This window comes from Vigna unguiculata, chromosome 3 (assembly GCF_037176805.1).
Source record: "Vigna unguiculata cultivar grain cowpea cultivar isolate G323 ecotype 2 chromosome 3, ASM3717680v1, whole genome shotgun sequence".
Taxonomy (NCBI): Eukaryota; Viridiplantae; Streptophyta; class Magnoliopsida; order Fabales; family Fabaceae; genus Vigna; species Vigna unguiculata.
Window position 1 is genome coordinate 16,940,842 of NC_140794.1, and position 27,753 is coordinate 16,968,594.

The 27,753-nt window shown below is 33.9% G+C and overlaps 1 protein-coding gene and 1 pseudogene across 2 annotated transcripts; one reads left to right on the plus strand and one right to left on the minus strand.

Moving 5' to 3' along the window:
- The first annotated feature begins 22,552 nt into the window (after positions 1 to 22,552).
- On the plus strand, positions 22,553 to 26,212 carry LOC114177118 (putative potassium transporter 17). Of its 2 annotated transcripts, none has more exons than XM_085670828.1 (8): positions 22,553 to 22,786; positions 22,888 to 23,119; positions 23,401 to 23,622; positions 23,730 to 23,780; positions 24,038 to 24,298; positions 24,558 to 24,610; positions 24,711 to 25,080; positions 25,180 to 26,212. In XM_085670828.1, the coding sequence occupies exons 1-8, from the start codon at positions 22,652 to 22,654 to the stop codon at positions 26,034 to 26,036; spliced, it is 2,181 nt and encodes a 726-aa protein (XP_085526954.1). In that variant the 5' UTR covers positions 22,553 to 22,651; the 3' UTR covers positions 26,037 to 26,212. The 2 variants fall into 2 exon arrangements, with proteins under 2 accessions (XP_085526954.1, XP_027918170.1); XM_028062369.2 differs by having other exon boundaries at positions 22,555 to 22,786; positions 22,894 to 23,119.
- A 679-nt stretch (positions 26,213 to 26,891) lies between these two features.
- LOC114175097 (putative CCR4-associated factor 1 homolog 11 pseudogene) lies at positions 26,892 to 27,719 on the minus strand (annotated as a pseudogene).
- Positions 27,720 to 27,753: the final 34 nt, after the last annotated feature.

Here is a 27,753-nt window from a genome sequence, read left to right on the forward strand (position 1 = left end):
TGCATCACATTAGAAACATGAGTTGTACATCCAAAATCAATCCACCAGTATAATAGGGATCTTTAGTTAAGTTTGATTTAAAACATACGTAAGCATTATGGTCACCTTTTTGAACCAAGCTTTTTGTTTTAGGAAATTATTTTGGAAATGTCTAAAATTTCCAGAGAAATGACATTTTTCATCTTTCTTTTTTATTTTAGTAGAGGAACAAGAGTCTTTAATGGTCATTTTCTCTTTCCATGTTTCTTATCAATTTTCTTTCTAATCCTTGATTTTTCACATGATAAGTGGAGTAACTTCCTAGATTCTTAAGTCTAGTTTCTTGCTGAACTAAGATACTGTGCAAATCATGCACATTCCATTTGTGTTTCATTGCATTGTAGTTCATTTGGAATGGATCATACTTAGATGATAACGAGTTCAAAATGAACTACACAAGAAAATTCTCATCCATTGCCCTTCCAAGAGACTTAAGTCTTGCTGTAGTATTTGTCATCTCGATGACAATTTCATGCACGTTTAAGGTACTCGTTAACGTCCCAACAAGGGACTTGTCAACAGTTTGGGAACATGTTTCCACAATTTTTATAAATTATTTTACATTCTCAGTATTAGGAAGATCAAATTTATGTTACTTACTATGCTCATTCACATAAACATCAAGCTAAGCCTATTTGAAATTTCTCAAGCCCTATAATGAGCTTTCTCTTCATTTCTACTAGCATGAGTAATAGTAATTGGTTTTTGAACTTAAAAAATCAGATGAAGATCCAACATACCTAAGTGAAATTGGACTTTTTGTTCTAGTAAGAGAAATCTAACTCATTAAAGACTGAAACGTACATAGTATATGAATGTAAAGATACAAGAACAAATATTACAATTAACATATGTCTAACATTAATGCTTTAAGTCATAAATTAAAATGCCGTACAAATTCAAACAACAAATAAACATTCTATGAGTACTAATGTTCTCTTTCGAATGATATATTAATATTCAAACATAATAATGCAAATAATATTATAAGATTACGATAATTTAAATATATATAAATAGAACTACCTAATACTTTTGAATATATTAATAAAACTAATGATATACACAAAATTATCTACAATGATTATAAGAACAAACAAATCGATCTTTGGATAATCTAGAAATATTTTATAATAATAAAATTCAACTAATTCATAAACCAATTATTTATAATTGAAATTGAATCATCTAATTAATTAAAACATAGAAGTTTGATCATGATTATAAATCTATTAGACAATTAGTTCATAAATTTATACAATTTATTAGAATGTAAAGACCATGATTGGGCATTTAAATGACAGTGAGTGGATAGTTCATTCACCTTCATATAATTAATTATCATAAGAATCACCCGACCAAATACTTTATCCGTACATGCATGCATTCAATTATGTTTGTATCCCTTAAGTGGGTTTAATTTGAACTAGAAGGGAATAAAACCCTAACCCCACGTAAAATCCTTGAATGACAGCACTCGAACCAAAAGTCCAATTTAACGGCAGTGGTGAATGAAGCAAGATTGTGCGCGTCAGGGAAAGGTGAGGGTAGCATTCAATTCAATTTTCATGAATACTTCTATTATAATAAGGATCTTAGAATCTATCTATTATTCTCATATAAACTATAATAGAGACCTAATAAAAAAAAAGTAACTTGATCTCTTTTTTCTAATTTATCTCTTAACTTTCTTTTCTCAAACTTTATTAAAGAAAAAATCTTAATTCTTTTATTGAGAAACTTCCGTCAAGTCGGTTACATAAGTTTTTTAAAATGAAACTACCTATAATAACCTTCCTTTAGTTCATTAAATTGTATTTAAGTTCATAATTATGTTTCACATTAGTCGTATAATTAAATTTATTTATTTATTTATTAATTTCAACATTTATCCTTAGAGTATTGTGCTCCATTCTTTGTAGCCTACTGTGGAATTTCCAACATCCTCCCAAGGTTGGTTTTCCTTCCCTTCTTTTTGCACTATGTTCTTCCCATGGCATGAGTGTGGTTCTTGAATTTGATGATGGACTTTCTTGGCACCTGCACAAGAGAGAGACCGGCACATGGTTTACGAAGTAATTTTTAGGGTTAAATATATTTTTATGCATCATTAATTTATATAGTAAAAATTGAAATTATAATTTTTTTTTAAAATTTTGGTCTAATTTAGTTTTCGACTTTCAAAATACATGAATTTGACTATTTAAATCAAATTTTGTTAAGTTTATTTAACATTTCAAATGTGTTTTATGATAGTATTTTAGTTGTTTACAACATTTGACATATTTTCATTTTCGCTTCAATGTTAACTAAGAAATGCATTTGAAATGTCAAATAAACTTAACAAAATTTAGTTAGAAAAGACTAAATCCACACATTTCTAAACATAAAAGACTAAATTCGTTCAAAATTTCAAAACAAGACTAATTTTAATTTTTACTGAAAGTTAAGAGACTAAAACATATTTAACCCTAATTTTTATTTTCCAGCACAATCCACCGGTCAACTTATACCACTTAGGCTTGAAATAATTATCAATCGAATCTCAAACATTTTTGTTCTAAGAATGTATATTTTATTGCAAATTCTAGCAGCCTAATTTAGATTAAGTAATTAGGGATGCAAGTTGGTATTTTGTCACTGTTCTGTTCTATCACCCCTACTGGTGTACTTTTTTTCTGTTTTCTTTATTAATCCATAGATACGCATTTAGCTAGCCGTGTAATACAAAATATTTCTTTTACATTAAACTTTTTTTGATTAAATATTATCTTCTTTCTATTATTCTAAATGCTTCAAATAATTGTTGTCCACGATCTCTTTCAAATTATGTTTTGTTTCCGTTCCATTGACCATAACTTAATTAAAAAAAAACACAAATGATTTTTCTTTTATGTTCATTGAATATGTCAGTGTTTTAACACTACTAAAAAATCCTCGATTAAAAACCAATTTTAGAAATAAAAAATAGTTAGTCACTATATAATAATCCATTTAGATATCAATTTATAAAATTGAAAATTATTAATTATTAAAATAGTCACTGTTATAAATTAAAAATTATAATTGGTTGCTAAATTGGTCACTAATTAATTAGAGACCAAATTCGTAACTAAGTCATTTTGATAGCTAAAACTTAGGTAGCTAATTGACTAATTTTCTTTGACAGTGAAAACCATGGTAGTTAATTTTAAAAACCAATTTAGTGACCAATTATAATTTTTTATTCATAATAGTGACTATTTTAGTAACCAATAATTTTTAATTTTGTAAATTGGTATCTAAATTAGTCACTATAGTTACTGATAATTATTAGTCACTACAATTGGTCACTATTTGAATCTTTTGTAAAATATTTTTTTTTAAACTTAATGTAATTTTTATTTCACAGCTTTGTTTTTCTAATTAAATGAAAAAAAAAAACGAATTAAATTTCACGACTTTAATTTGTTTATATAAAGTAAGAACTAATTGTTATGAGAAAACAACTATAATTTAAATATATGTTTACTATTTTTTAAATTAAATAAAGTCGTGAAAAAGTGTTTTCTCTTCTTTAAAAGTTCAATTTAATTAATTAAAGTTGTGATTACCTTATCAAGTTCTATAACTCTTTTTACAAAAAAATCTAATATTGAAATGTTGAAAAGATGATTTCTATATATTTTAAAAAAAATGAAAATCAATTTATTGATTTAAAGATCGTGCACTCATATATTATAGACTATCTACACAATAGGATGTGTGTGAAAACTGGTCGAATAAATACTCATTAAAATGTAGAAAGAAATTAAAGTGATTCAGTTTGTGAAATTTTCGAATATAGTGATTAATATAATGGTTACCATTGACTATTAGCATAAATGTGCATTATACCTAATGCTTGTAGTGCATGAGTATAATCATCTCCACCATTCCTTCATCTCTTTGATGCTGAAAATGAAAATGGCTTTAGAATAGCGTGTGGAATACATTCCTTACGTACAACTGAAGGATGAACAAATGAGTTTGGGATGTGGAATCCATTCGCATGCAAGTGAAGAATGTAAGACTTTAAAGGGATGTGATGTCACAACCTTACTGTTAGGAACAAGACAATAAAAAAAAAAGAATAAATGAGAGAAAAATAAACACAGAGAATTTAACGTGGTTCGGCGTATAATGTGTATGCCTACGTCTACGACTACACTAAGAAGTATTTTTATTTCTGGTGTATCTCAAAACTTTACATAGGATCTCTTATATAGTAAAATAGAGAACCACATCTCACAATTCTAAGGGACTAAATCAAGTACCATAATACTAACAATTCTCCCACTTGGGGTTTGATTTACATTACCACTTAGTGTAGTGCCTTCATCATCAATTTTCTCGAAGGCCAGTTGAGGCAATGCAAAGCCTCAACTTAGTTGTTGTGACAGTCTTGGTCAACATATCAGCTGGATTCTCTGCACCTGGAATCTTCAACAAAAACAAGTCCCCATCATTTATCAAGTTTCTAATAAAATGATACTTCAATTCAATGTGCTTGCATCTGAAATGAAGAATTGGATTTTTAGCAAGACAAATGACACTAAACAACGAAGAGTCATCTTGTTGTTTTCCTAATTCTTGTAGAAGGTTCTTCAACCATATCATCTCCTTAGCTGCTTTTGAGATAGCTACATACTCAGCTTCAGTGGTTGAAAGAGAGACTCTTCCTTGAAGTTTGGACTTCCAACTGATAACTGTGCAACCCAACGTAAAAATGTAACCTATCGTGCTCTTTCTATCATCCAAATCACCTCCCAAATCTGTATCAGAAAATTCCTGTAAAGTGAAATTACTTCTTCTAAAAGACAAATGCATCTTTGAAATGCCCTTCAAATATCTCAATATCCACTTCACGCCTTCCCAATGCTCCTTTCCGGGATTTGATAGAAACATGTTATCAACTCCCACTGCATGTGCTATATCAGGTTTGGTGCAAACCATAACATACATCAAGCTCCCTACTGCAGATGCATATGACACTTTAGACATGTGACTTTCTTCTTCCTCTGTCTTAGAAGATTACTTTTTTGAGAACTTTAAGTGAGTCCCCAAAGGTGTATTCCTGGTTTTAGCATTTCCAACATTAAACCTACTAAGCAATTTTTCTATATATTTTTCCTGAGATAAGTTCAGAATACCTTTAGATTTATCCCTGGAAATTCTCATACCAAGAATTTACTTGGATGGACCAAGATCCTTCATTTCAAAATTTTCTGACAATTGTTTCTTCAACTTGTCAATTTCTGTCATATTAGTACCAACAATCAACATGTCGTCAACATACAAGACAAGAATGATATAGTTGTTAACATATTTCTTCACGTAACAACAATGGTCTTCTTCACATCTGTGAAATCCCGAGTTTTTCATAAATTTATTAAACTTCTTGTACCATTGTCTCATTGTTTCAATCCATATAAACTTTTACGAAGCTGGCCGTACAAGCTACCATGTCTCATGTTTTTTTTCATCTTTCCACTACAAGAAGAAGTGATGTTTAAAAGGATGAATTTTATCGATAAGTTTCGGTTACCATTTTATCACTTTAGATTTTGTTGTAAAAAAAGTATAAAAAAATGATTATTTGACTGGACATAACCACACCACCCTTAATTGAATATATTTAAATAAGTTCAGTTTAAATTATTATTATTATTATTGATTAAAAATAATTTTTAATGTAAATCAAGGTATATTTAGATGTTATATATGTAAATAAAAATAATATACAATGTAAATAATATTAATTAAAATTATTATTATTATTATTATTATTATTATTATATTGATTCTAAGAAGGTCTAAAATGTAATAGGACGGACTTAAAAAAATAGAATAAGAAACAGAGATAAAAGCTCTTAATTTTTTAAATTATTAGATAATGGATATTTCTTAGTTTTCTTGAAATATTCTAGCATCCAAGACTCCAAAGAGACATATGCCATTCATGCATTTCGAAGTCGTCAAGAGACATATGATGGACCATTCATGCATCTAAAAAGGTTATATGAGAAGTTTCTAATAATGTCACTTTTAAAGTATAATGATAGTTATAATTAAATAGTTAAATTTGAGATTACGGTCACATAAAAAAAACTCACAAAATTGTAAATTATAGAATGATAACATGATAACTAATTTTAATATTATATATATATATATATATATATATATATATATATATAGATTTCATAATTTCATATTTGTAATTTCTACAATAATACTCATGTATTTTTTACTATTACTTTCGATATTTTTCTCTTAAAACTTAAAAATTTAGACACATGCAACACCACATGTGTTATTATTAATTATATATAAAAAGATACACCTTTTCGGTATCTTTTTTTTTTCTCTAATTTTATCTTCTTATTTAATACTTTTTAAATTTAAGTAGTTATTCATATAAAAGCTATTTTTTAATTTCATTATTTTAATAACTACTTTTTTGAATTCAAATAAATATTCATTACTATAAAAGAATAATATACTTTTTTTTATTATTTTAGTAACTAATTTTTCAAATTTAAATAATTATCTATAATAAAAGAATTATTAACTTAAAATATATTTTTTATTTCAATAACAAAAATTATTTTATCATTTTTTTTCAATTCTATCTACTTTTAAAATTTAAATAACTTATAAATGTTTAGAAAATACATACACAATGTTTAATATATATATATATATATATAAATATATAATTAAAAAATGTATGTAACATCTCGGTCGGATATTACAAATTTAAATAAAATAAAATAGAAATAACAATTAAACCTCATTTATTATGTTGCCTATTTCCCAAAACGCGGGAAAATAAAACTTAGTTAATACATAGTAATTGATAAAAAAACCATATATAAAATCAAATTACAATCTCCAAGTCTGGTAACATAAAGTTTTATAAGATTATTTAAAATCATAAATGCTAAAACTCGAGTAAAGCTTTTTCCCTAGTCTAGCCCCGTATGGCTTTATGCCTCATTAGATCCACATGCAACATCATCTGCTCACATATAATGCATTCACGATCATCGTCAAACACAAGTAGATAGGGTGAGCTACAATATAACAATCATATATACATTTCAAGTATATTAACACAATCACACCAAAGGAATATTATCCTTTGATTCCATACCACATGGCCACCACCATGTTATCCATGATCTACGTCTTTAGATGAATACCTCAAGATGTCTTGCTGCCACACTTACAAGCCACAACTTGTAGAACACGTGCGGGAAACTTGCTACGGACCACACTCCATAATGCTAGGTGGAGTTCCCAATAAGAACATAGTTTGTAACGTCCCAAGACTACCAAACTCGACAGCTGAATACTGAGGAGGGCAAACTATCTGGACCCATCCGTATGAGCCACAACTCAGACACTCACACCGACAACACTCGCCAACTTGAAGCACAACTCAAGAGTTCCTCGTGTTCATCCGCCATCCCAAGCCACAACTCAAGGGACACGTTCTGAGACACAACTCAAGGAACATCCAGCAAGCCAACCCTTAAGGTATCACTAAAGTTTTATAGACCACGCATATCAAGCCTCTGCGTTATTGCCTGGCATTACTCTAGAGCCGCCAGACGAAACTTGCTTCTAGACCGTCTGGCAGGAGACACGTGCCGCCACGCACCAAGCACCTCTGTCTATAGGTGTCACCTGGCAGGACGACCCTCACCGCCAGGCACCACACGCTTCTAGAGCCACTTAAGTGTAGTTATCGCCTGGCGGGTCAAACACCAGCTCCAGGCGCTACACTCTTAACACAAATATTACTGGTTTTGCACACTCTTAACCAAGTTCCAACACTTTAGTCCTACAATATCATGCATCCAGGTTGCTAAATCTTTATATATATATATATATATATATATATATATATATATATATATATATATATATATATATATATATATATATATATATATATATACAATATCTGTCATCATTCACAACTTAAAAATATGATATTCTTCAATTTCCCCTAAGAATGCAACCCCCTAGGCTGAACACAAGTTAGTGGCACTCAACCAGTTTAATTGTCATTTCTTTGCACATTAAGAATGCCTATGTGCCTTCTCACCAGCATAATTACTACATCAAGGAATCCTCATTTAAATCATGTTATTGGTAATGCTTAGCAACATTCAATCTTACGTTAATAATAGGCTTTCTACAATTGATAGAAATACAACATCTCACTCAATTAAAATCACTACTGATGCGAATCTAGTCATTTTATTGTCCAATTCATCTCAATACTTATACATCTTCTATGGCTTCCCACTCTTAATCTCATAAGTCATAATGTCCCTTCCCAATATCACAATGATCACACTATATATTTCTCCTTATGATCATATTCACTACTCAATATGCTTCCACACCGCACTTCAATATGCCCCTGTCAAGTCAACCACCAATCTACAAGGTTAACACCCGTCGCCTACCGGCAAATTGCATCCTGCTAGACGGTGCATCAATTTCTGGGAAATCCCAGATTCTGTTACACCTGCAACCCTCTCCAAAATTTCCAAAACATATTCCTCTATTGCTTTTTGTAATTCAGTGGCTAATTGTACCTCCAACACTAGGTAATATCAATTTGAAAGTGTGCCTACAAGTTCTCAATACAAATCGCGCATCAATCCTCACTAACTTGAAAATTTCCAATTTCCCAAACCCTAACCCTAACCACAAGTTCATATGATTTCATCTAATTAACTTCCAAGCACAATGTAAGTCAACGGCTACAGGCCTCCAATACTCAAATAACATTAAAGCTACCCTTTCCCCCTTTCAAGGTCAACCCAAAACCCCAAAAACATCAAATTCGAGCAAACTTGCTCGCATCGCCTGGCGGGTGTTCATCACCGTCAGACAGTTCATGCCAAAAACCTAGAAAATTGGGTGGCACAGCTTGCGTCGCCTGGCAGCACATAGCTCACTGCTAGGCAGTTCCTCGTAGGAACCTAAAATTACACTAAAATTGGCATGAGTCGCCTGACGACTTTGAAGGCCCACTAGGCGGTTTCTGAAAAATTTCCAGAAACACAAAATTCAAACAATGGAAGACAAAATCATACATAATTATGCAATACATCATGCAATTAATCAAAACATAAAATTAGCGTGATCCAGCTCCCCTAACTTGGATTCCTTGTTTAAGATTGATGAGTCTAGAGCTCCTCTTTGATCAACAATGACCTCCCTTTTTTCTCTACTCACGAACAACACTCACTCTCTCTTTCTGGACACAATGATTGCTCTCTAACTCTCTCTCCAGAGCTTTCACGAAATGCAACCCCAAACTCACCCTTCCTCTCTCAATTTCTATCTCTTAATTGCTCATTAATTGTGGTTAATGGTTCAAAAACGAATTTTAATTAATCAAGGAGTTAATTGTTATTCAAAGACCATAATGGGTTGTTTCTTTAGCCCTCTTGTGTAACATCCCGATCAGATATTACGGATTTAATTAAAATAAAATAGAAATAATATATCAAGATCATTTATTATATTGCCTTTCCCAAAAACACAAGAAAATTTAAACTTTATTACATCATAAAACAACTCAAATCCATAATTTATAAAAACTCAAAATACAAAAGTTAAGTTCAATAATCCAATTATTACAAGTCTTTAAATTCATAAAATCATAAAAACTATGAAGATTAATTTCTCAGGCTAGCCCACGCTTCGACTTTATGCCTCACCAGATCCACCTGCAACATCATCTGCTCCCGTGTACCGTGTACACGATCATCACCAAATACAAGCAGATAGCGTGAGCTAATAATATAAAACACATATATAATTCATATATATTAACACAATTATATCAAAGGGATACTATCCTTTGATTCCATATCACATGGCCACCACCATGTCATCCATGGTCTACGTCTTTAGTCGAATACCTCAAGATGTCTTACTACCACACCTACAAGCCATAACTTGTAAAACACGTGCGAGAAACTAGCTATATACCACACTCTGTAACGCCAGGTGGAGTTCCCAATACGAACATAGTTCATAACGTCCCAAGACTACCAAACTTGTCAGCCACATACTAAGGAGGGCAATCTATCTGGACCCATCCATACGAGCCACAACTTGCACACTCACATCGGTAACACTCGCCAACCCGAGCCACAACTCCAGAGTTTCTCATGTTCATTCGCCATCTCAAGTTACAACTCAAGAGATGCCATTCCGAGCCACAACTCAAGGAATGCCACATGCTTAACCCCTATCCCGAGCCACAACTCAAAGGATATGTTCTGAGCCACAACTCAAGGAACACCAGCAAACCGACCTTTAAGGTATCACCAAAGTCTTGTAGACCATGCACATCCAGAGCACCCAAATCACAAGGAACACCCAATTCATACAATTTTACGATTTTATTTAAAGATCCTAACAATTTTACTTTATCACGACCATGCATGGGATCTAAATCATAAATACTATGTATAATTGTAAGATCTTACAATTTTACGAGTAAATTCTAAATTTTAACTACAATGGTTATAACTATTTGCCATTTCATACACCATATGTGCTTCTTGGAAGTTTAATCATTAACTTTTCCCTAATTTAGGAACTACCATGTGTTTGTCCCTAATTTCAAAGAACTGCCCATGTGAATAGATTAATTATAATTTACTAAGTGTTAAACATAAGATTAATTTAGTTAACTTTAGTTCAAGTAGTCTTATGTTTATATTTAAGTTTCTAATTGTTGTAGAAACATGTGAGTTTGTTTTTCTATATTTTAGGTCGTGCAACTCTCTCTATATAAGGGAACCTAACCCTCTCTTGTAAATTATTATTGAAAAATATTTGAAATTCCTTATCATATTTGTCTTTGTGAGTCTTAAGTAACGGTGGGTATGGATTAGATTTTTCAATATCTAGTCTAGATCCAATAAAATGGATTGGATCTATAATCCAAATTTACTCTACCTAGTTAAAATGTCTTTGGATTAAAATCTAGATCCGTTAAAATGGATCTACCTAAAATTCAGATCCATTTTAACTAGATCAACTAAATTTGGATTTTTTTTATCTAAATTAGAATAAATGTATATTTAATTCACTTTGTCAATGACATTAAATTCAATTAGATCAATCTAATATACCTCACTACTAGGTCCATTAGATATGGGTTAGATTGACTCAACTTGACCCTTCAGCTTAGGTCTACTCAGCCTGACCCCTCGGCTCAAGTCGACTTCGCTTGACCTTAAGACTTGGTTGACTCGTCCCAACCTATTGTCAAGGTCGACTCGACCGACCTTTTCCTGGGATTGACTCAGTCGACCTTCGCTTGGAGCGAACTCGATTGACCTTCAGCCACGACCGACTAACCCATTTTCAATTAGGATTGACTCAACCGACATTCAACCTAGGTCAACTTCGCCGAATTTCGACTATTGTCGATTCAATGAAAATTTGCATTCTTATTTTCCAAAACTGGTAGTTTATGCCACTAAATATAGGTGGCCTATGAATAGAGGCATATTCATCAAAATGGAGTTTATTTTTTGCCATTTTAAAAGATTTTTTTTATCAAACTTGAATAACTTTCAAGAACCTTGCTATAGATACCAATTATTAGTTTGAAATGGTGAATTTAAGCACAGAAAGGGGGTTGAATTGGTTGTTTAAAACTTTTTTAAAAGCCTAAAACCTCTTTTGATTGAATCAAATAGACTGTGAAATTCGAATGCAAAAGTTGCAGAACAGTATACTTTTAATCGGTCAAAAAATAAAACAGCTGACTAATTTGTTCTTGAGCTTATGACATAGTTGATTAAAATTTCAAATCAATCAGCTAAAATCCTAGGAATTTACGTAGAATGCAAAATTTGCAGATTTAACTCAAACAAAAAACTTTTTCAAAGACTTGTTCCAATTAATATTTCTAACAGGTATGCAACATCAGATTACACAAAAACACATTAAAGTACAACAAAGAATGAATTACTTGGTTTTCTTAAGTTTTTAAAGTGATTTAAAGTGAGAGAGATGAAGAGAAGAGAATGACACAATTGTTTTTATACTGGTTCACTCAATTACAAAGCTACATCCAATTTACGAGGACAACATGAGCCTGGTTTCCACTATATTCAAAAGTTTTACAAATCACACACTAAGATTACACTTTTGAACAAAGAAACACACAAGATTTTTGACTCACACAAAAATCTAGCCTAACACCCTACAAGAATCAGACTCACAGACCTGAAATCACATCAGGTAAACAACCAGAGGCACAAGAACTACCAAACCTGATGGTGGCTCTCCCTAGCCAACCATACACGAGTTCTTCAAGCTAATCCCAAGCCAAAACGCCTCCAAGATCAATCAATACGTCGTAGCTATGTAATGTAGAGAGAGAGAGAGAGAGAGTTTTCTAGTGATGAATGAAAATTTTTCGTGCTCAAAAACTCATAATTGTACCCCTACCCTCGAAAACACAATTTATACAGTCTGGTTTAAGTGAAATCAATTAGTTGAATTTTTTGTACAATCAGTTGATTTCACTTAACTTAAGTGAAATAAATTGATTGAAAAACAATTCAACTGATGGAATACATTCATACTAGAAATTATATACAAGCCTTTTAACTTGTTAAAACCCATTTTAACAAATTAAAAAGGACACACTAAGACTAACAAGACATTTAACATATGTCATATAGCCTACCAACATGATATAACATGTAATCATTACATTTAACACATCAATTACAGATTTAATACTATTGAAACATAATCTTCAAGCAGATCTTCATCAAACACATGTGATCTTCATGCACTTGGCTTTATCAAATATTTGCTTCAAGTTTGCTTGTGCCAACAAAGTAGAGCCAAGGCATGACCATAATCCACTAAGATGTCATATGACATGTATAGAATCTGAGTTTGATTCAATGCACAAGTCTCCTAGAAGTAGAATATATTGTCATTGGCGATTTTATTTATTTTAGTTGAATGATCTTGTGTGGTGGATAAATGAGATGTGAAGTCCTTATTTGTTTTTTATTTGAAATTATGTTTTATTAAAATATACTAGTTTACTTTGTCTATTATAGTTATAGTTTTGATCATGTGTTACACATGAATAAAAGATAGTGCAAATAAAAATATTGAACATTGATGAATTGAGAAGAGTTTAATAATAAAGATGATTATATATATATATATATATATATATATATATATATATATATATATATATATATATATATAATGTTTAGATTCATCTAGATGATATACAAATTGTTTTGAAAATTTTTATTCAGAAGAGGATTTCAAATATACGTATATCTATATATTTTATTTGCATGTGTGTGAGATTAGTGATGTAACAAAAAATTAGGGTCGTCGTCACCATCTTTACCCTCTTTCACCTAGGTTAGAAACTTCTTGATGTACATAGCATTTTCAGTCCTTTTCAAATGATGCCTTTAAATGTCCTTAAACTTTTATCAAAAGCTTTAGAAGTATATTGGGAGTAGAATGTAATTAAGTGTTCAAACCTGGAGGCATAAACACTCATCATCATATTCCTTTTCTCCAAACTCATGAACTCAACTTCTTATGTATATTGTCACTTTCTAAAATATACTTTTTGAAAAATCTCAACTTAAATATTCCAAATCCATTACTAACTCTCTTTAACCTCTATCATCAAGTGAGTAGTACCTCTCCATCAAAACTTAATTGCTCCTCTAAACACCAACGTAACCAAAGACAACCATATTGTCTTCAAGACATGAAATAAATTTTGAAATCCAACTAAAATATATATTTGAAAACCTATATATCATTCTATTATCTCATCAACTAACTACACAAACAATCTCATATGTTATTAAGGAAAACCAAATTATTGGATTTATCATATTAAAACTATAACATTTCTATTGATTATTTCACTACTAATTTAATATTGGAACTGAAGTTGATTCATAAACTAAAAGTATACAAAATAAAATTCTCAAAAAGAAAACTATAAATTAGTAAAATATCAATTTATAAGTCACCCAATAGTATTTAATTTTTATTCCTCTGTTACCAAAAAAAGAAAAGATGATGGGTGTTCTCACTTCTATTCTCAGTAGCTTTCAGGGACAAAATAATTGACTATAATTTATCATTTTGCACATGTAATGTATTAAGAATGAGAGTGTTTTGTTTATTTGACCAGTGCACAAAACGTTAACGGTTGGGCCCAAAATCAGGTTTGGGAGCTTTGAAAAACGGAATATTTCATTCTTTTCTTAAACTTTCAGAACAAACATGAAGAAAAATGTTTTTTTTTTTAATTTTATGTTATTAAGTTATATATGAGGAGCATATTACTTTTTAATCAAATATTTTATTTATTTTTTAATAAAATTCTCTTAGTTTATAGTTTCCGTCCTAAAACTCAAACCTAAACTTTATTTAAAGAATATATATATATATATATATATATATATATATATATATATATATATATATATATATATTCCTTAAAATGATGTATCTTTCTTATAAGATAATTTATAATAAAAAACTTGATATAAAAATATTATAAATGATAAAACTATTCTAATTGTTGACGAATTTGAATATCTAGAATTTGAATTTAATATAATACTGTATAATTTGATCTAAACTGAATGGTCTTTATTTATTGTTCCTATCGGATAAATATATATCCAAGAGAACATAAAGTATGTTGGAATCAAGGGGCTTTGATATCACACATATCCACTAATTTTCACTTTCTTCTACTGTATGCTTTACTTCCAAAGTATCTCCTTTCAACGGGAGTAGTTTCGATGGGGGAGCCTGCAAAGCCACTTTGACGTCCAAGTCAGTTTTTAGACAATACAAATAAAACAGTAATAGTAATGAATGAATCCTTTTACCTCATGAACAGAGTGCCTTTTATACTACCTGTATGGGCCTAACTTCGTGGGCCTAAGGTTTGTGACAACCATTGACTTTGGTATTTCCCTAATCAACTTTTATTACTTTAAACATCTTTCTTATCTTTTAGTTTGCCAGCGAGGATTTGTATTATCAACCAACTTTCCCAGTACTTTAACAGAGAGATTATGATTTCCTCTAGGGTTGTCATTTCCTTACTTTCCATCTACTTTACGTAAGGCTGAGGTTTCCTCTCCCAACTCCTTAGCATGGTTTAGTGATGGTAGGCCGAGGTTTCCTCTCCCAGCCCCTTAGCGTGACTAAGTGATGTCAGGCCGAGGTTTCCTCTCCCAGCTCCTTAGCATGGCTGAGTGATGTTAGGCCGAAGTTTCCTCTCCTAGCTCTTTAATATGGCATAGTGATGTTAGGCCGAGGTTTCCTCTCCAACTTCCTTGTATTACTTAGTAATGCATATCTCTCTGGTTCAGACGTATTAAGGTTTCTCTTTGGTGGCTGCCCTTGTTGTGTTTCTTAGGTTTGAGTATATTCAGCCCCTTGGTCCGAGGCATATGCGGTGGTTGGAGATGTCTTCCATACCTAGTATGTACACTAGTCCCCAAAGTTAAGACTGCATTATCGAGACTCTTAATGTTCTCTTAGTGATGCATGATGATGTTGTTCGTTTCGATGCATGTCATTTCTTTGTAGTTGTTTAAAGAAAGGGAAGTTCTTTATCTTAGTGTGTGGACTGTTGTCACCTCGGTACCTTCATAAACTTAGTATTTTGCGATGAAGTGGGAGAGCTTGAGAGACTTAAATGGGTTGGTGATGAAGGATTATCTTGTTTCCTTTTAAGATTATGAATATAGTGAAGAGTTGATTTGAAAAAACTCAAGGAAATCTCCACTGGACATTAAGATAGCAAGCTATCTATATGTGAAGGTTCCTTTCCAAGAGTTCAATAGGAGAAGAGATAGATTAGGGTGCTCAAAAATGAAAATAACAATAGAAACACCAAAAACAAAAATGCAATGAAAGAAGAAGAACAAGTAAAATGGAAGAGAAGAGAGTAGTGGTTATGGAAGTGGAGCACGCCACTTATAGAGGGGGTAAAGCCAAACCAAGCTCTATATATGAGTGTATGGTGCCGCCACTTGCATAAGCAAGATAAGGCAAGAGTTCTTCCACTCCTTGGGAGAAGGGATAGCTCACAGAAATGTGGTTGAAAACAAGAGTGTTTAGATTCAAAATATTCAACCCTTTTACAAATGGTAGAGCTCCTCTTAAATAGATAGTCTTAGGGGTCTCTAAGCAAAATACAAAAGATGAAAATGGGCTAACTAGAAAAGCAAGGAAAACCCTAATTCTAGAAGCATCTTTAAGTTAGGAACAAAATGAGATGGTGGTGTGTCTCCTCATGTGGATTCTCGGCCAAAGAGTGGAGGAAGAGACAAAAGTGGTCTCCAAATCATGCAAAGGAGCATAAAGAACAAAAGAGACAAAAGGTATAATGTCTACTTTTGTTTTATGCTTTTTACTTTTGCTTTACTCTCTCTTCCACATCATTCTTGCCCTCCAATCATCATGTGCCACCTATCATGCTTGTCTCTACAAAATTAACCTACAAAACAACTTAAACAATGATTAGCATGTTGGCTTAAGTTTAATTAATTTTGGTCAATGAGTCAACCATAGTCAAAGTTCAACAAGTCAACCAAAATTAAGTCAATTAAGTTAACTTAGGGAAATCAAGAAATTAAGATGGAAAATAAAGAAAGAGACATAGAAGAAGGATCCTCCCCTTTAGTCGTGCTCCTACTAATTCTCCTTGGGGGAGTCTCTATGGTTCTTTGAGTGGTCAATCCTTCCTCAGTTGGACCTCCTAGTTAATGTGACCTCGTATAAGGAAGCGTGATAATTGTTGTTGTTGGCCCTTGGATCTTCTCGATCTGACGGATGAGGTGCCATTTGGCTTGAAGGCCTCGTCTTCTATAAATAACTTTGACTGTATGGGACCCTTGGTGACCCCATTTGGAGTTAAGACGTTAATTTCGTGACACAGGCAGGTATGTCTTCGTCCCCTTTGTTTGATAAGTCAGCCTCTAAGGTTCATTTTGATAAGTCTTCAGCCCTTCCATCTACTAGCAATAACACCACCTCGTTTGATGAGGAAGGATTGCAAGATCTTCCTTCATGCTCAGGATATGAGTAGGTTGATAAGGGTGTGCGCAAATATTTTTCTAAGTATCAGTCATCCTCGTCCATTCGTAAGTTTGCTGGTGCACATGCGATTTTGGATGATGATAGCCCGGACGAAGCAATGTCGTTGGACCAAGTTGGTCGTTTAGATAATGCTTGTGATGGTCGAGAAGGGTATTCTAATGAGTTCTTTTTCATGTATTATGTGTTGTTGACAAATTTTCAAGTTAGACTTCCTTTTAATGAATTTACTGTCAGGGTGTTTAAAAGTGGCTCCATCCCAACTCCATCCCAATGCTTGGGCTGCTCTGCAAGCTTTCAAGATAGTTTGTAGAGTCCTAGGCTTGAGAGATGGTTATCTTTGTTTGGACAACCTAGGATAGGTCTGCTAGCACCTTACTCTACTTCCTTCAAAGGTTATAAAAATACCTTCTTTAGAGTGGTGGTGAATCCTCCTGGCCGGCCCTACTTTTTTATAGTGATGTCCCAAAATTTCCTTTCTATTGGACGAGTAATCCCTTACACTATAATGAGTGGCCTCAGCCTATGATGTTTGCTGAGGATTCTAAAGTTCTTAATTTGCTATATACCCTTCCTTGACGGCTTCCTACTAAGCGTATTGTGGCCATATTGAATTCTCCTTGTCCCCGTAGGGATATGTTGGGTATGGTCCACTTTTCCTGTATTATGTTATAATGTTTACTTTTTCATTTGCTTTTGTCAGCTCTGATGGCTTCTCATTAGGGTGTTGGTGCTTGTCAGAAGAGTCGTTTCCAGCTATTTCGCGAGAAGGTGAATGCTCGTAAGAAGGGTAAAGATACGCTCGCAGGATCTAGTCCTGGTGCTGCTGGGGGGATTGAAACTGGTGGGGAAACTCTTCGACCTCTACCCCCTGTGGAAAAGAAGAGGAAGAAGACTTCCCATAAAGGTAGGAATTCGTCTCGAGATTCCTCCCTTAAGTGTAGTCAAATATCAGAAGATAGTGCTTACACATGCTTAATGGGGACTGAGATGCAAATCTATGATGACATGAGTATCACCATCTCCCAGCAAGAGGCCGACATTATTACTAACTCTCCTTTGCCATCCTTCATGAAAGCTTTTGTTGAGTATCAGTCTCAGGCTTTGATGATCGGAAGGCATATAGGTCATGAGTTAGACAAAATGAGTCATGTGGAGGAGCTCTAGCAGAGGTATTGTTGTTAAAGGTTGAAAAAGAAAACTTAGTGTCTAAAGTAAGTGATTTGCAGAAGCAGTTGAGCCAAGCTCATAACGGCAAGAAGTCTTAGAGGAATCGCTGCCTAGAAGCTGAGGAAAACGAGAAGAAGGTCGTTGAAGAGGTGACTACGACCAAACACATAGTGGAGGAACTGAAGGCTACCAATGCTGAGTTGGATAAGAAGGTTTGGGAGTTAAGGGAGAGTATTGTCGAGGAACATGAGTTAAGCTTCAAGAAAGCCATGCGAGAAGCTGCCCTTCATTTCAATGTGCCAATTGACAATGCGCATTTTGACGTGGGCAAGGATGTGTACAAAAATTCTTTAGTTCGTCTTGAGGACATACCCTCTTTGCTAAAGCAAGCCGGAGACACTCCTTCCAATCCTTCTAAGAAGGGTCGTGAAGGCGCTAAGGACGACAGCACGGATGGGGTTAATGGGAGAGATTAGTCCTTATGTTGGTTGATGATGTGTTTTTCTTTTTAACTTTTGTAGGCCTCTACGCCAGATACATTTGGTGTATATATTTTTTGGGGTTGCTTTTTGGAATATAGGGCCCTAGATGGTAGATGATATGCTTTGACTGTCATTGTTGACGTTGTTGTAACTATGGATACTAACTATTTAGCTGGATCATTTGGTTGGTATTAGGTTGGAGTATACTCGGCATTTTGGTTCGAGGTATATCTGGTGGTTGAAGGTGTTCTCTCTTCAATGCGTTAGTTGATCTCATGGCACGGTGAAGTTGGTAATGTGCTTTGCCCAAAATCTAATCTTGAAGTTAATTACATACTTGACATGGCTCTTTTGTGTGACACTGATTACATCACTTAATGTTAATAGTTGATTATTACAACTCGTGAATCTATTTTGATTTTAGTGGTTGCAGCAAGGGTCTTGTGTTATTGATGATCGACTAAGTTTTGTGCATAAGCCGACGAGTGTTATTAATATTTATGGTAAGGTCTAGTCAGAGGCCATAAGCTAACTTTAGCTAATAGTTTTTATCAACAAGGATCTATTTTTGGCAGAGAAGGTCTCGTCAAAGACTTTGTGTCGACCTTAGTTGATAAGTTTTGTCAACAGAGACTTGTTTGTGTGAGAGAGATCTTGTTTGAGGCCTTGAGTCGACCTTAATTGATGAGTTATATCAACAAGGACCTGTTTGTATGAGGAATGTCTCATCGGTGGCCGTGAGTCAATCTTAGCTGATGAGTTTTATGAACAGAGACTTGTTTTTGATTGAGGAGGTCTCGTCAGGGGCATGAGTCAACCTTAGTTGATGAGTTTTACCAACAAGGACTCATTTTTGGCTGAGGAGGTGTTGTTAAAGGCCTTGAGTCGACCTTAGTTGATGAGTTTTATCAACATGGACTCGTCTTTTATTGAGGAGGTTTCGTCAGAGGCCGTGAGTCGACCTTAGTTGATGAGTTTTATCAACAAGGACTTGTTTTTGATTGAAGAGGTCTCGTCAGAGGTCGTGAGTCGACCTTTGTTGATGAGTTTTATCAATAGTGACTCATTTTTTTGCTTAGGAGGTCTCGTCAAAGGCCTTGAGTCAACCTTAGTTGATGAGTTTTATCAATTGGGACTTGTTTGTGTGAGGAAGGTTTCGACAAATAATATAAATCAAGTTTGTAATGCTCTATAAGGTGATTTTATTGATTTTGGGCCTCATTAAAACCTTTTCGGCCAAAACCCTCCTTAGAGAAAACGACCGGAGTAGGAAAGAGTACCCTTGGTTACAAAGGCCTAGGGATTGCCTAGCTTGCTCCAACTTTCTCATGCTTTTTAGTGGAGATGTTGTCTTCTGCTTTGATATTGCTCTTGAAATCTTTTAACTCCTCCATTTGCATGTGTTTCGCCACCCTTTGCCTTAACTCAACCATGCTAGTTGCTGGTCTCTCACACAAGCTATCAATAAAGGGTTCGCTTCTCAGTGCGTTAATCATTTGGTGCAAAGTTACCTCTGGACTTAAGTTGTCAATGTTGAGGGCTAGCTTTCCGAAGCGTTCCATGAATGTTCTCAAAGATTATCCTTCCTCTTGGCGTATGTTGATAAGCGCTAGGGAGATAAGGTCATATGGCTTTCACGTGGCAAATTGCGCCTAGAACTGGTCTAACAAGGTATCAAAACAATCAATGGAGAATGGGGCAAGATGAGTGAACCAGCTGAGGGTTGCACATTTGAGGGATGTAGGAAATACTTTGCAAAAAATGGCATTGTCAGATGTATAGAAACCGATCTGGGTCAAGTATACATGTACATGATCATCTGGGTTGGTTGTGCCATCGTACCTATCCATGGTCAGAGACTTCCAGCCTCGAGGCAAGGGTGTTTCCGTTATGCCATCAACGAAGGGGTGTTTGCGTCCACCCCGTCGCAGTGCCAATGTGTTTACTATTCCTTCCCCTGGAGGATGGGTTTTTCGTGCACTTTCTTCCACTGTTTCTGCATTCGTGGGTGGGGAAGTAACATGGGTTTTGCTTGGGCATTCCTGATCGCCATCACTTTCTTCTTCATTACTTTCGAGCCTCCGCTTGATTTTAGCATTCTCTACTCGTAATTCAGCTAACTCTTGTTGTATGGCTAACATGATTGTCATCTAATTGCTCTATGCAACTGCCTAATTATTCATTGTTGTTTATACTTTTGGGCCATTACTTGCCATATTCCTTGTAGACACTATATGTACCATTCACCTCGACCCCACGGTGGGCGCCAAATGTTCCTATCGGATAAATATATACACAGGAGAACACAAAGTATGTTGAAATCAAGGGGCTTTGATATCACACATATCCACTAATCTTCACTTTCTTCTACTATATGCTTTACTTCCAAAGTATCTCCTTTCAACAGGGGTAGTCTCGGCAGGGGAGCCTGCAAAGCCAACTCTGACGCCCAAGTCAGTTTTTAGACAATACAGATAAAACAGTAATAGTAATGAATGAATCCTTTTACCTCATGAACAATACCTTTTATACCAGTTGTATGAACCTAACTTCGTGGATCTAGAGTTTATGACGACCATTTATTGTTTAAGCTAATACATCTTAAAATATAATTAACTTAGTTTCACGAAACAATAACTATTTGATGAAAATAATTAATTAATCATTATTTATATCTATATATAAAGAATTTCTCTTTTTGGTATTTATATTTTTCTTTTTCAATATTATCTTTCAATAAACATTTTTAAAAATTGAACTATTTTCTTTTAATTTAACCATTTTGTAAATTAAATAAATAAAAGTTATCTAAAAAATAAATAAAAATTAGGTATAATTACTCGTATAGTACTCAGTTTGGGGCTAGTGTGTCAAATAGGTACTAAATTGAAACAAAAAGACATATAGGGGGACTAAATCGAAATCAACACAATGTCATATGATAGTGACACTGACACGTGGCATTGTAATGTCACATGGCACTAACAATGCCATGTGTCACACATAGGGACTTGACACGTGGCATTTTTTTTCAAAAAATTAAAAAAAACCACAAACTGACACGTAGCACGTTAGTCAACTCCGTTTGAAAGGGACCTAATTGAAGCACTTTTTCAAAAGTTGGGATGCAATTGACACTTTTTTTAAACCGGTACCTATTTGACACACTAGCCCCAAACTGGATACTATACGAGTAATTATACCTAAAAATTATATACAATCAAATTATAAAAGTTATGTATATTTATTTTTATAATATAATTTTATTAACTTTGTCATAGAAAAAATAAACACACATCATGTGTGTTGACTAGTATAACAATAATTGTAAATTCATTATTGTATTTATTTCCTAAAATTATAATTAACACGTTTTGACGACATTCTAAAGTAATAAATAATCCGAAAAGGAAAGATATTCAATAAAACAAAACAAAATAAATAGTATCGTTGAATGAAACTCTTCCAAAGTCAATAATATTTTAAACAATAAAATAAGAAATCAATGTTATATATATCATACAATACAATAAATAAATCATAACTATATTACAAATATGAAACCTTAAAATTCTCAGAAATTCCCAACACCACATATTCCCTTAACCAAATGAAGTAAATAATCCTTTGTTCCTAATGAGGCAAATCTTTGTCTATATAAGTAGTGCACAATTGCTGGTGTGGGTACTCAATAAAAGGTTCAGTTGTGTTTGAGTTTGTGCTTTGTCTTCTCACACAGTACGAGGAGGCGATAAATGGAAAGCCATGTCCACCACCCTTCGTCAAACGACGTCGTCGTTGTTAACATCAATGGCGACTCTGATTCTGACGCTCGCAGCCTTCACCCAACCGACCGTGCATTTTCCCCTCAGCAGCAACAACAACAAAAGGTTGGTTGTGCATTCACTGTAACTTCAGCTTCAACGACCAACATACAATTTGATGAACAACAGTGACTAACATAACATGTTTGTTTGATGATGTTGGTGAGGCGCAGGAAGGGAACGAAAGAAGGGAGAGTTTGGTTCTTGCGTACAAAACTCTTGGGGTGGTGTTTGGAGGACTTGTGACGTCACCCCTCTACGTGTACCCTTCAATGCCACTCAAGTCTCCAACAGAAGATGACTATTTAGGCATTTACAGCATTATGTTTTGGACGCTTACTCTCATAGGGGTTGTCAAGTACGCCAATGTAGCCATTAGAGCCGATGACCATGGTGAAGGTACTTGCTACTTTCATTTTCTTTGGACTCAAAGTTGATACTTATTTGAAGTAACTTCAGACAAGTTTTACTTTAAATTGAAATTTTTTTACTAAATTTTGTTATTGACTTGCTTTAGATTAAAACATTGCAATGCAAATCACTAAATTTTGTTAAAATCGACGAATATGAAGCAAACTTGTTATCAGTTTCGGTTGCTCACCCAAATGCACATTTCTACAGCTGCAAATTTGTTGGTTTCTGTTTCATGGCTATTCACAATGACCCTGTTTGAATCGCAGGTGGGACTTTTGCCTTGTATTCATTGCTTTGCAGGCATGTCAATATTGGGATCCTGCCCTCCAAGCATGTGGATTTGAACAAAACTAAGGACGCTCAGAAGACAACTTGGCTTGCCAGGTTCTTCCAAACAAGCGTAGTTGCTCGGAGGCTCTTGCTCTTCGTTGCTATGTTGGGTACTTGCATGCTTATTGGTGATGGTATACTTACGCCAGCAATTTCAGGTTTGGTGACAGTTGTATTTTTTCGTTTTTATCACGTTTCAGAAAGGTTAGATTCCTTTTTGTCACATTGAAATGTTTTGATTTGACTTTGCTTAATTTGTTTACAGTGTTGTCAGCTATGGATGGACTTAGAGCACCTTTTCCTTCAGTTAGCAAATGTAAGTTTTGGAGTTCGAACGGTTTTACTGTGATCCCTGGTATTTTGCAGCTTGCATTAATGGAAACTGTCAAACTCATTGAGCATGATTAATTTGATGTTTTGCTGTTTTAAACAAGTGTAAGAGGGAGTTTTTCATTGTGAACAATGAAATTTATTAAAGTTTGGTATCTCAGATGTAATGAATGATTCCTTTCCTTATTCACTCTTCTGATTTATGTAACTCTAATTTCTCTTTTTTGGCATATGCTGCCACAGCGCTAGTGGAAGCACTCTCTGCAGCAGTTCTGATCGTTCTGTTCCTGTTGCAAAAGTTTGGTACATCCCGTGTTAGTTTCCTATTTTCCCCAATAATGGGCGCATGGACCCTGAGTACCCCAATTGTAGGAGTTTACAGCATTATACACCACTACCCTAGCATATTTAAGGCTTTATCTCCCCACTATATATTCCACTTCTTTTGGAGAAATGGAAAATCTGGATGGCTTTTACTTGGTGGTACTGTACTTTGCATTACAGGTATCTAACTCATCCTTTTTACATGATATATCCTTGCTGATATAGGACTGAGAAATTTATCTTTGGAACACGCCTTTGTATCCCTGTGAAATCATATTACAAATCCACGTGCTATGCTCAAGTACTTGTAGGAGTGATAAGGTGGCTTAGTAGTGAAATGGAAGGGAAGGGAGGGGAAAGTCTTGGTTCAACTCTCAGCTAACAAAAAAACTAACAACTAACATGTTTTTCTTTGTTCTTAATTTCTTCATCTTGCTAGGTTCTGAGGCAATGTTTGCTGATCTTGGTCATTTCAACCAGAAGTCCATTCAGGTTGATATCTATAATTTTCTTACCTCTCTTTGAAGTTTGTGCATCCTTCTCAGCCAATTATTATCTTATACACTTTTCTTCTTTGTTAATATGATAACAGATAGCTTTTCTGTTCACAATCTACCCATCTTTAGTTCTGACTTATGCGGGACAGACAGCTTACCTGATCAAGCACCCCAATGATCATGATGATGGCTTCTACAAATTTATACCAACTCCAGTCTACTGGCCCATCTTTGTCATTTCCACTTCTGCTGCAGTTGTTGCTAGCCAATCATTAATATCAGCCACCTTTTCTGTAATCAAGCAATCAGTAGTGCTGGATTATTTTCCTAGAGTAAAGGTTGTCCACACATCCAAAAATAAAGAAGGAGAGGTTTACTCCCCTGAAGTGAACTACATTCTCATGGTCCTTTGCGTAGCTGTCATACTTATTTTTGGAGATGGAAAAGATATAGGAAATGCTTTTGGTATGTCTGTTTTTCAAGTCTCAATCATAAATTTAGTATATGAAACTATTTAGCAGTAATCTATGCAATAGTCTGATGATGGTGTGCCATTTATTGCAGGTGTTGTTGTAAGCCTAGTTATGCTTATCACCACTATATTGCTTACACTAGTCATGATCATGATATGGAGGACTCCTACTGTGCTGGTTTACCTGTACTTCGTTGTATTTTTTGTGATGGAAGGGGTTTATGTTAGTGCAGTTTTCACCAAATTTGCTGAAGGTGGATGGATTCCTTTTGCTATATCATTTATCCTTGCATTCATCATGTTTGGTTGGTTTTGTGGAAGACAAAGAAAGACTGATTACGAATTAAACCATAAGATAACCTTTGAGAGACTTGAAGAGCTTTTAGCTGACAGCAGTGTTAATAGGGTTCCTGGGATATGCTTCTTTTATACCAACATTCAAGACGGGTTGACTCCTATTCTTGGACACTACATCAAGAACATGAAATCTCTTCATAAGGTCACAGTATTCACGACTCTTAGGTATTTGTTAGTCCCAAAGGTTGCTCCACGAGAGAGGATTGTGATCAAGAAATCAAATCTCAAAGGGGTGTATTGCTGTATGATCCAGTATGGCTATGCAGATGCTCTAAATTTGGAAGGAGATCATTTTGTTGATCAAGTGATTAGTAGTTTGGCAAAACATATACAGAAGCATCAGTCTCCCGAGAATCTTTCTGATTCTGAAGAGATTGAAGAAGAGACTTCGAACTTAGAAGAAGCAAGGCTTGCTGGGGTAGTTCATGTTCGTGGAAAGACCAGATTTTACATTGGCCTGAACTGTAGCTGGTTTGATAAATTTGTGCTTAGTTTTTATGAAGTTATGCACAATAACTGTAGATCTGGCTTGCCTGCTCTTGGGATTCCACCGCAGCAACGGATTGAAGTTGGAATGCTATACGAAGCTTGAAGGTTTACTGTATCAAGCATTTACTCAAACATCTAGAGGGGCAAAGCAAAACAAGTGATGAACAAAAGGCCTTCAGTAGTAGGTTTCTAAATCACACATGTATAAACTACTCAAGTAGATATTGTTTTCTCAGAAAGAAAGATATAAGAATTACTATTTGTGATTTTACATCTGCACATTTCAGTTTCAGATAATTAAACAAAAACAATAGAGCAAAGATTAATCAAGTCGATAAAAATTACTCTTTGGGCTAATTACTTTAATTTCAAAAATACATATTGGATAATATATCTTGTTATTCGTCCAAAAATAAAATTCACCGTAGTCAATTGGATCAAAATACACTTGTATGAAGAGAGGTATATTTGTCTTACAAACTAATATGTTTTGATAGAACAGAAAATTCAAAAAGTTCGAAATTTTTTTTTCTAATTTTTTTATGGGATAAAACAATTCAAATTTCTCAAATTTTATTTATTTTTTATTTAAATGGAATGTATGTTGGGAATAGAAAATCATTCACTTGAAAAAGATAAAATGATAAAATAATAATTTTAATTTTAATTTTGAAAAACAACTACATATTAAAAACTAAAATTAAAATTAAAAAATATATATACAAAAAAAAAATAAAAAATATATACCGAAAAAGATATATTCCCCTTATATAATTACTATATAATTACATAATTACACACTGATATAGATTATTATTAAACAACAATCATAAGATTGGAAAAAGAAAATACAAAGGTAAGATATTATTTTATTGTAACCAACTCAAACATGTATATTCTTTCGCTTGTATTGAAAATAGTGAAACAAGAAAACTACAAACATCCTAAATCATGAATATCATAAGAACTCTAAACCATAGATAACACCTTTATGTTTTGCCAAGTCATTTTCTGTACGAAAATAGAGTCTTTTAATCTCATTAAAAACATATAGAGTGACCAAACTATCGGATCCTGCATGATAACTTTTTCTAGCACTATTATCTAAACCTAGGGACTCACTAACTCTATCTAAACCACCATGAAGGTTAGGACAAAATCTGATGAGATGTTTCACGTCGTATACTGTATTTCCAAAGAAGAATTTTACGACTTGCAGAAAGTCAACCAAGTTGGGAGGTAGAAGTGGTTGCGTGTACAGAAAACGGTAGCTCAATACCTTGACCATGTAAGCAAAATCATAGGCACCATGAAAGGTAGTCCATTGAATATGATTATTGCATAGGAGACCTGAGAGCATCATAAGCTCAGCGAATCGCACAATACTGACTCCAAAGTTTCTATTCTTATGAAAATCCATACCATGACGTTGGAGGAGGGCAATGGAATGAGGAGCATGAGGATGGTGTGTGACATCAAACTCACAAAAGTTGAATTCCCAAATGAAGCGGTTGGAGGTTCCAAAGGTTGGAAGGTTTCCATGGCAGTCTGAAAGGGTGAGCCCAACTTGGATGAGGTGCATATGATCCACATTGGCTTTCATCATTGCGTAGTTAGTTTGTGGTTGATGGAGTCCTGGATTCGATTGAAAGATGATGCCGGGAAATTATGTGTCCATAGAGATGAAAGGGAAAAACCCAATCATTTTATGAATCAACTCGAATTCAACTTCAAGGTTGCATGCCCATACTGATCGTGTCATCACAACACCGTCAGGAACAACCATTTTATTATCTCTTTCTATGTCTCTTTTCAAGAAT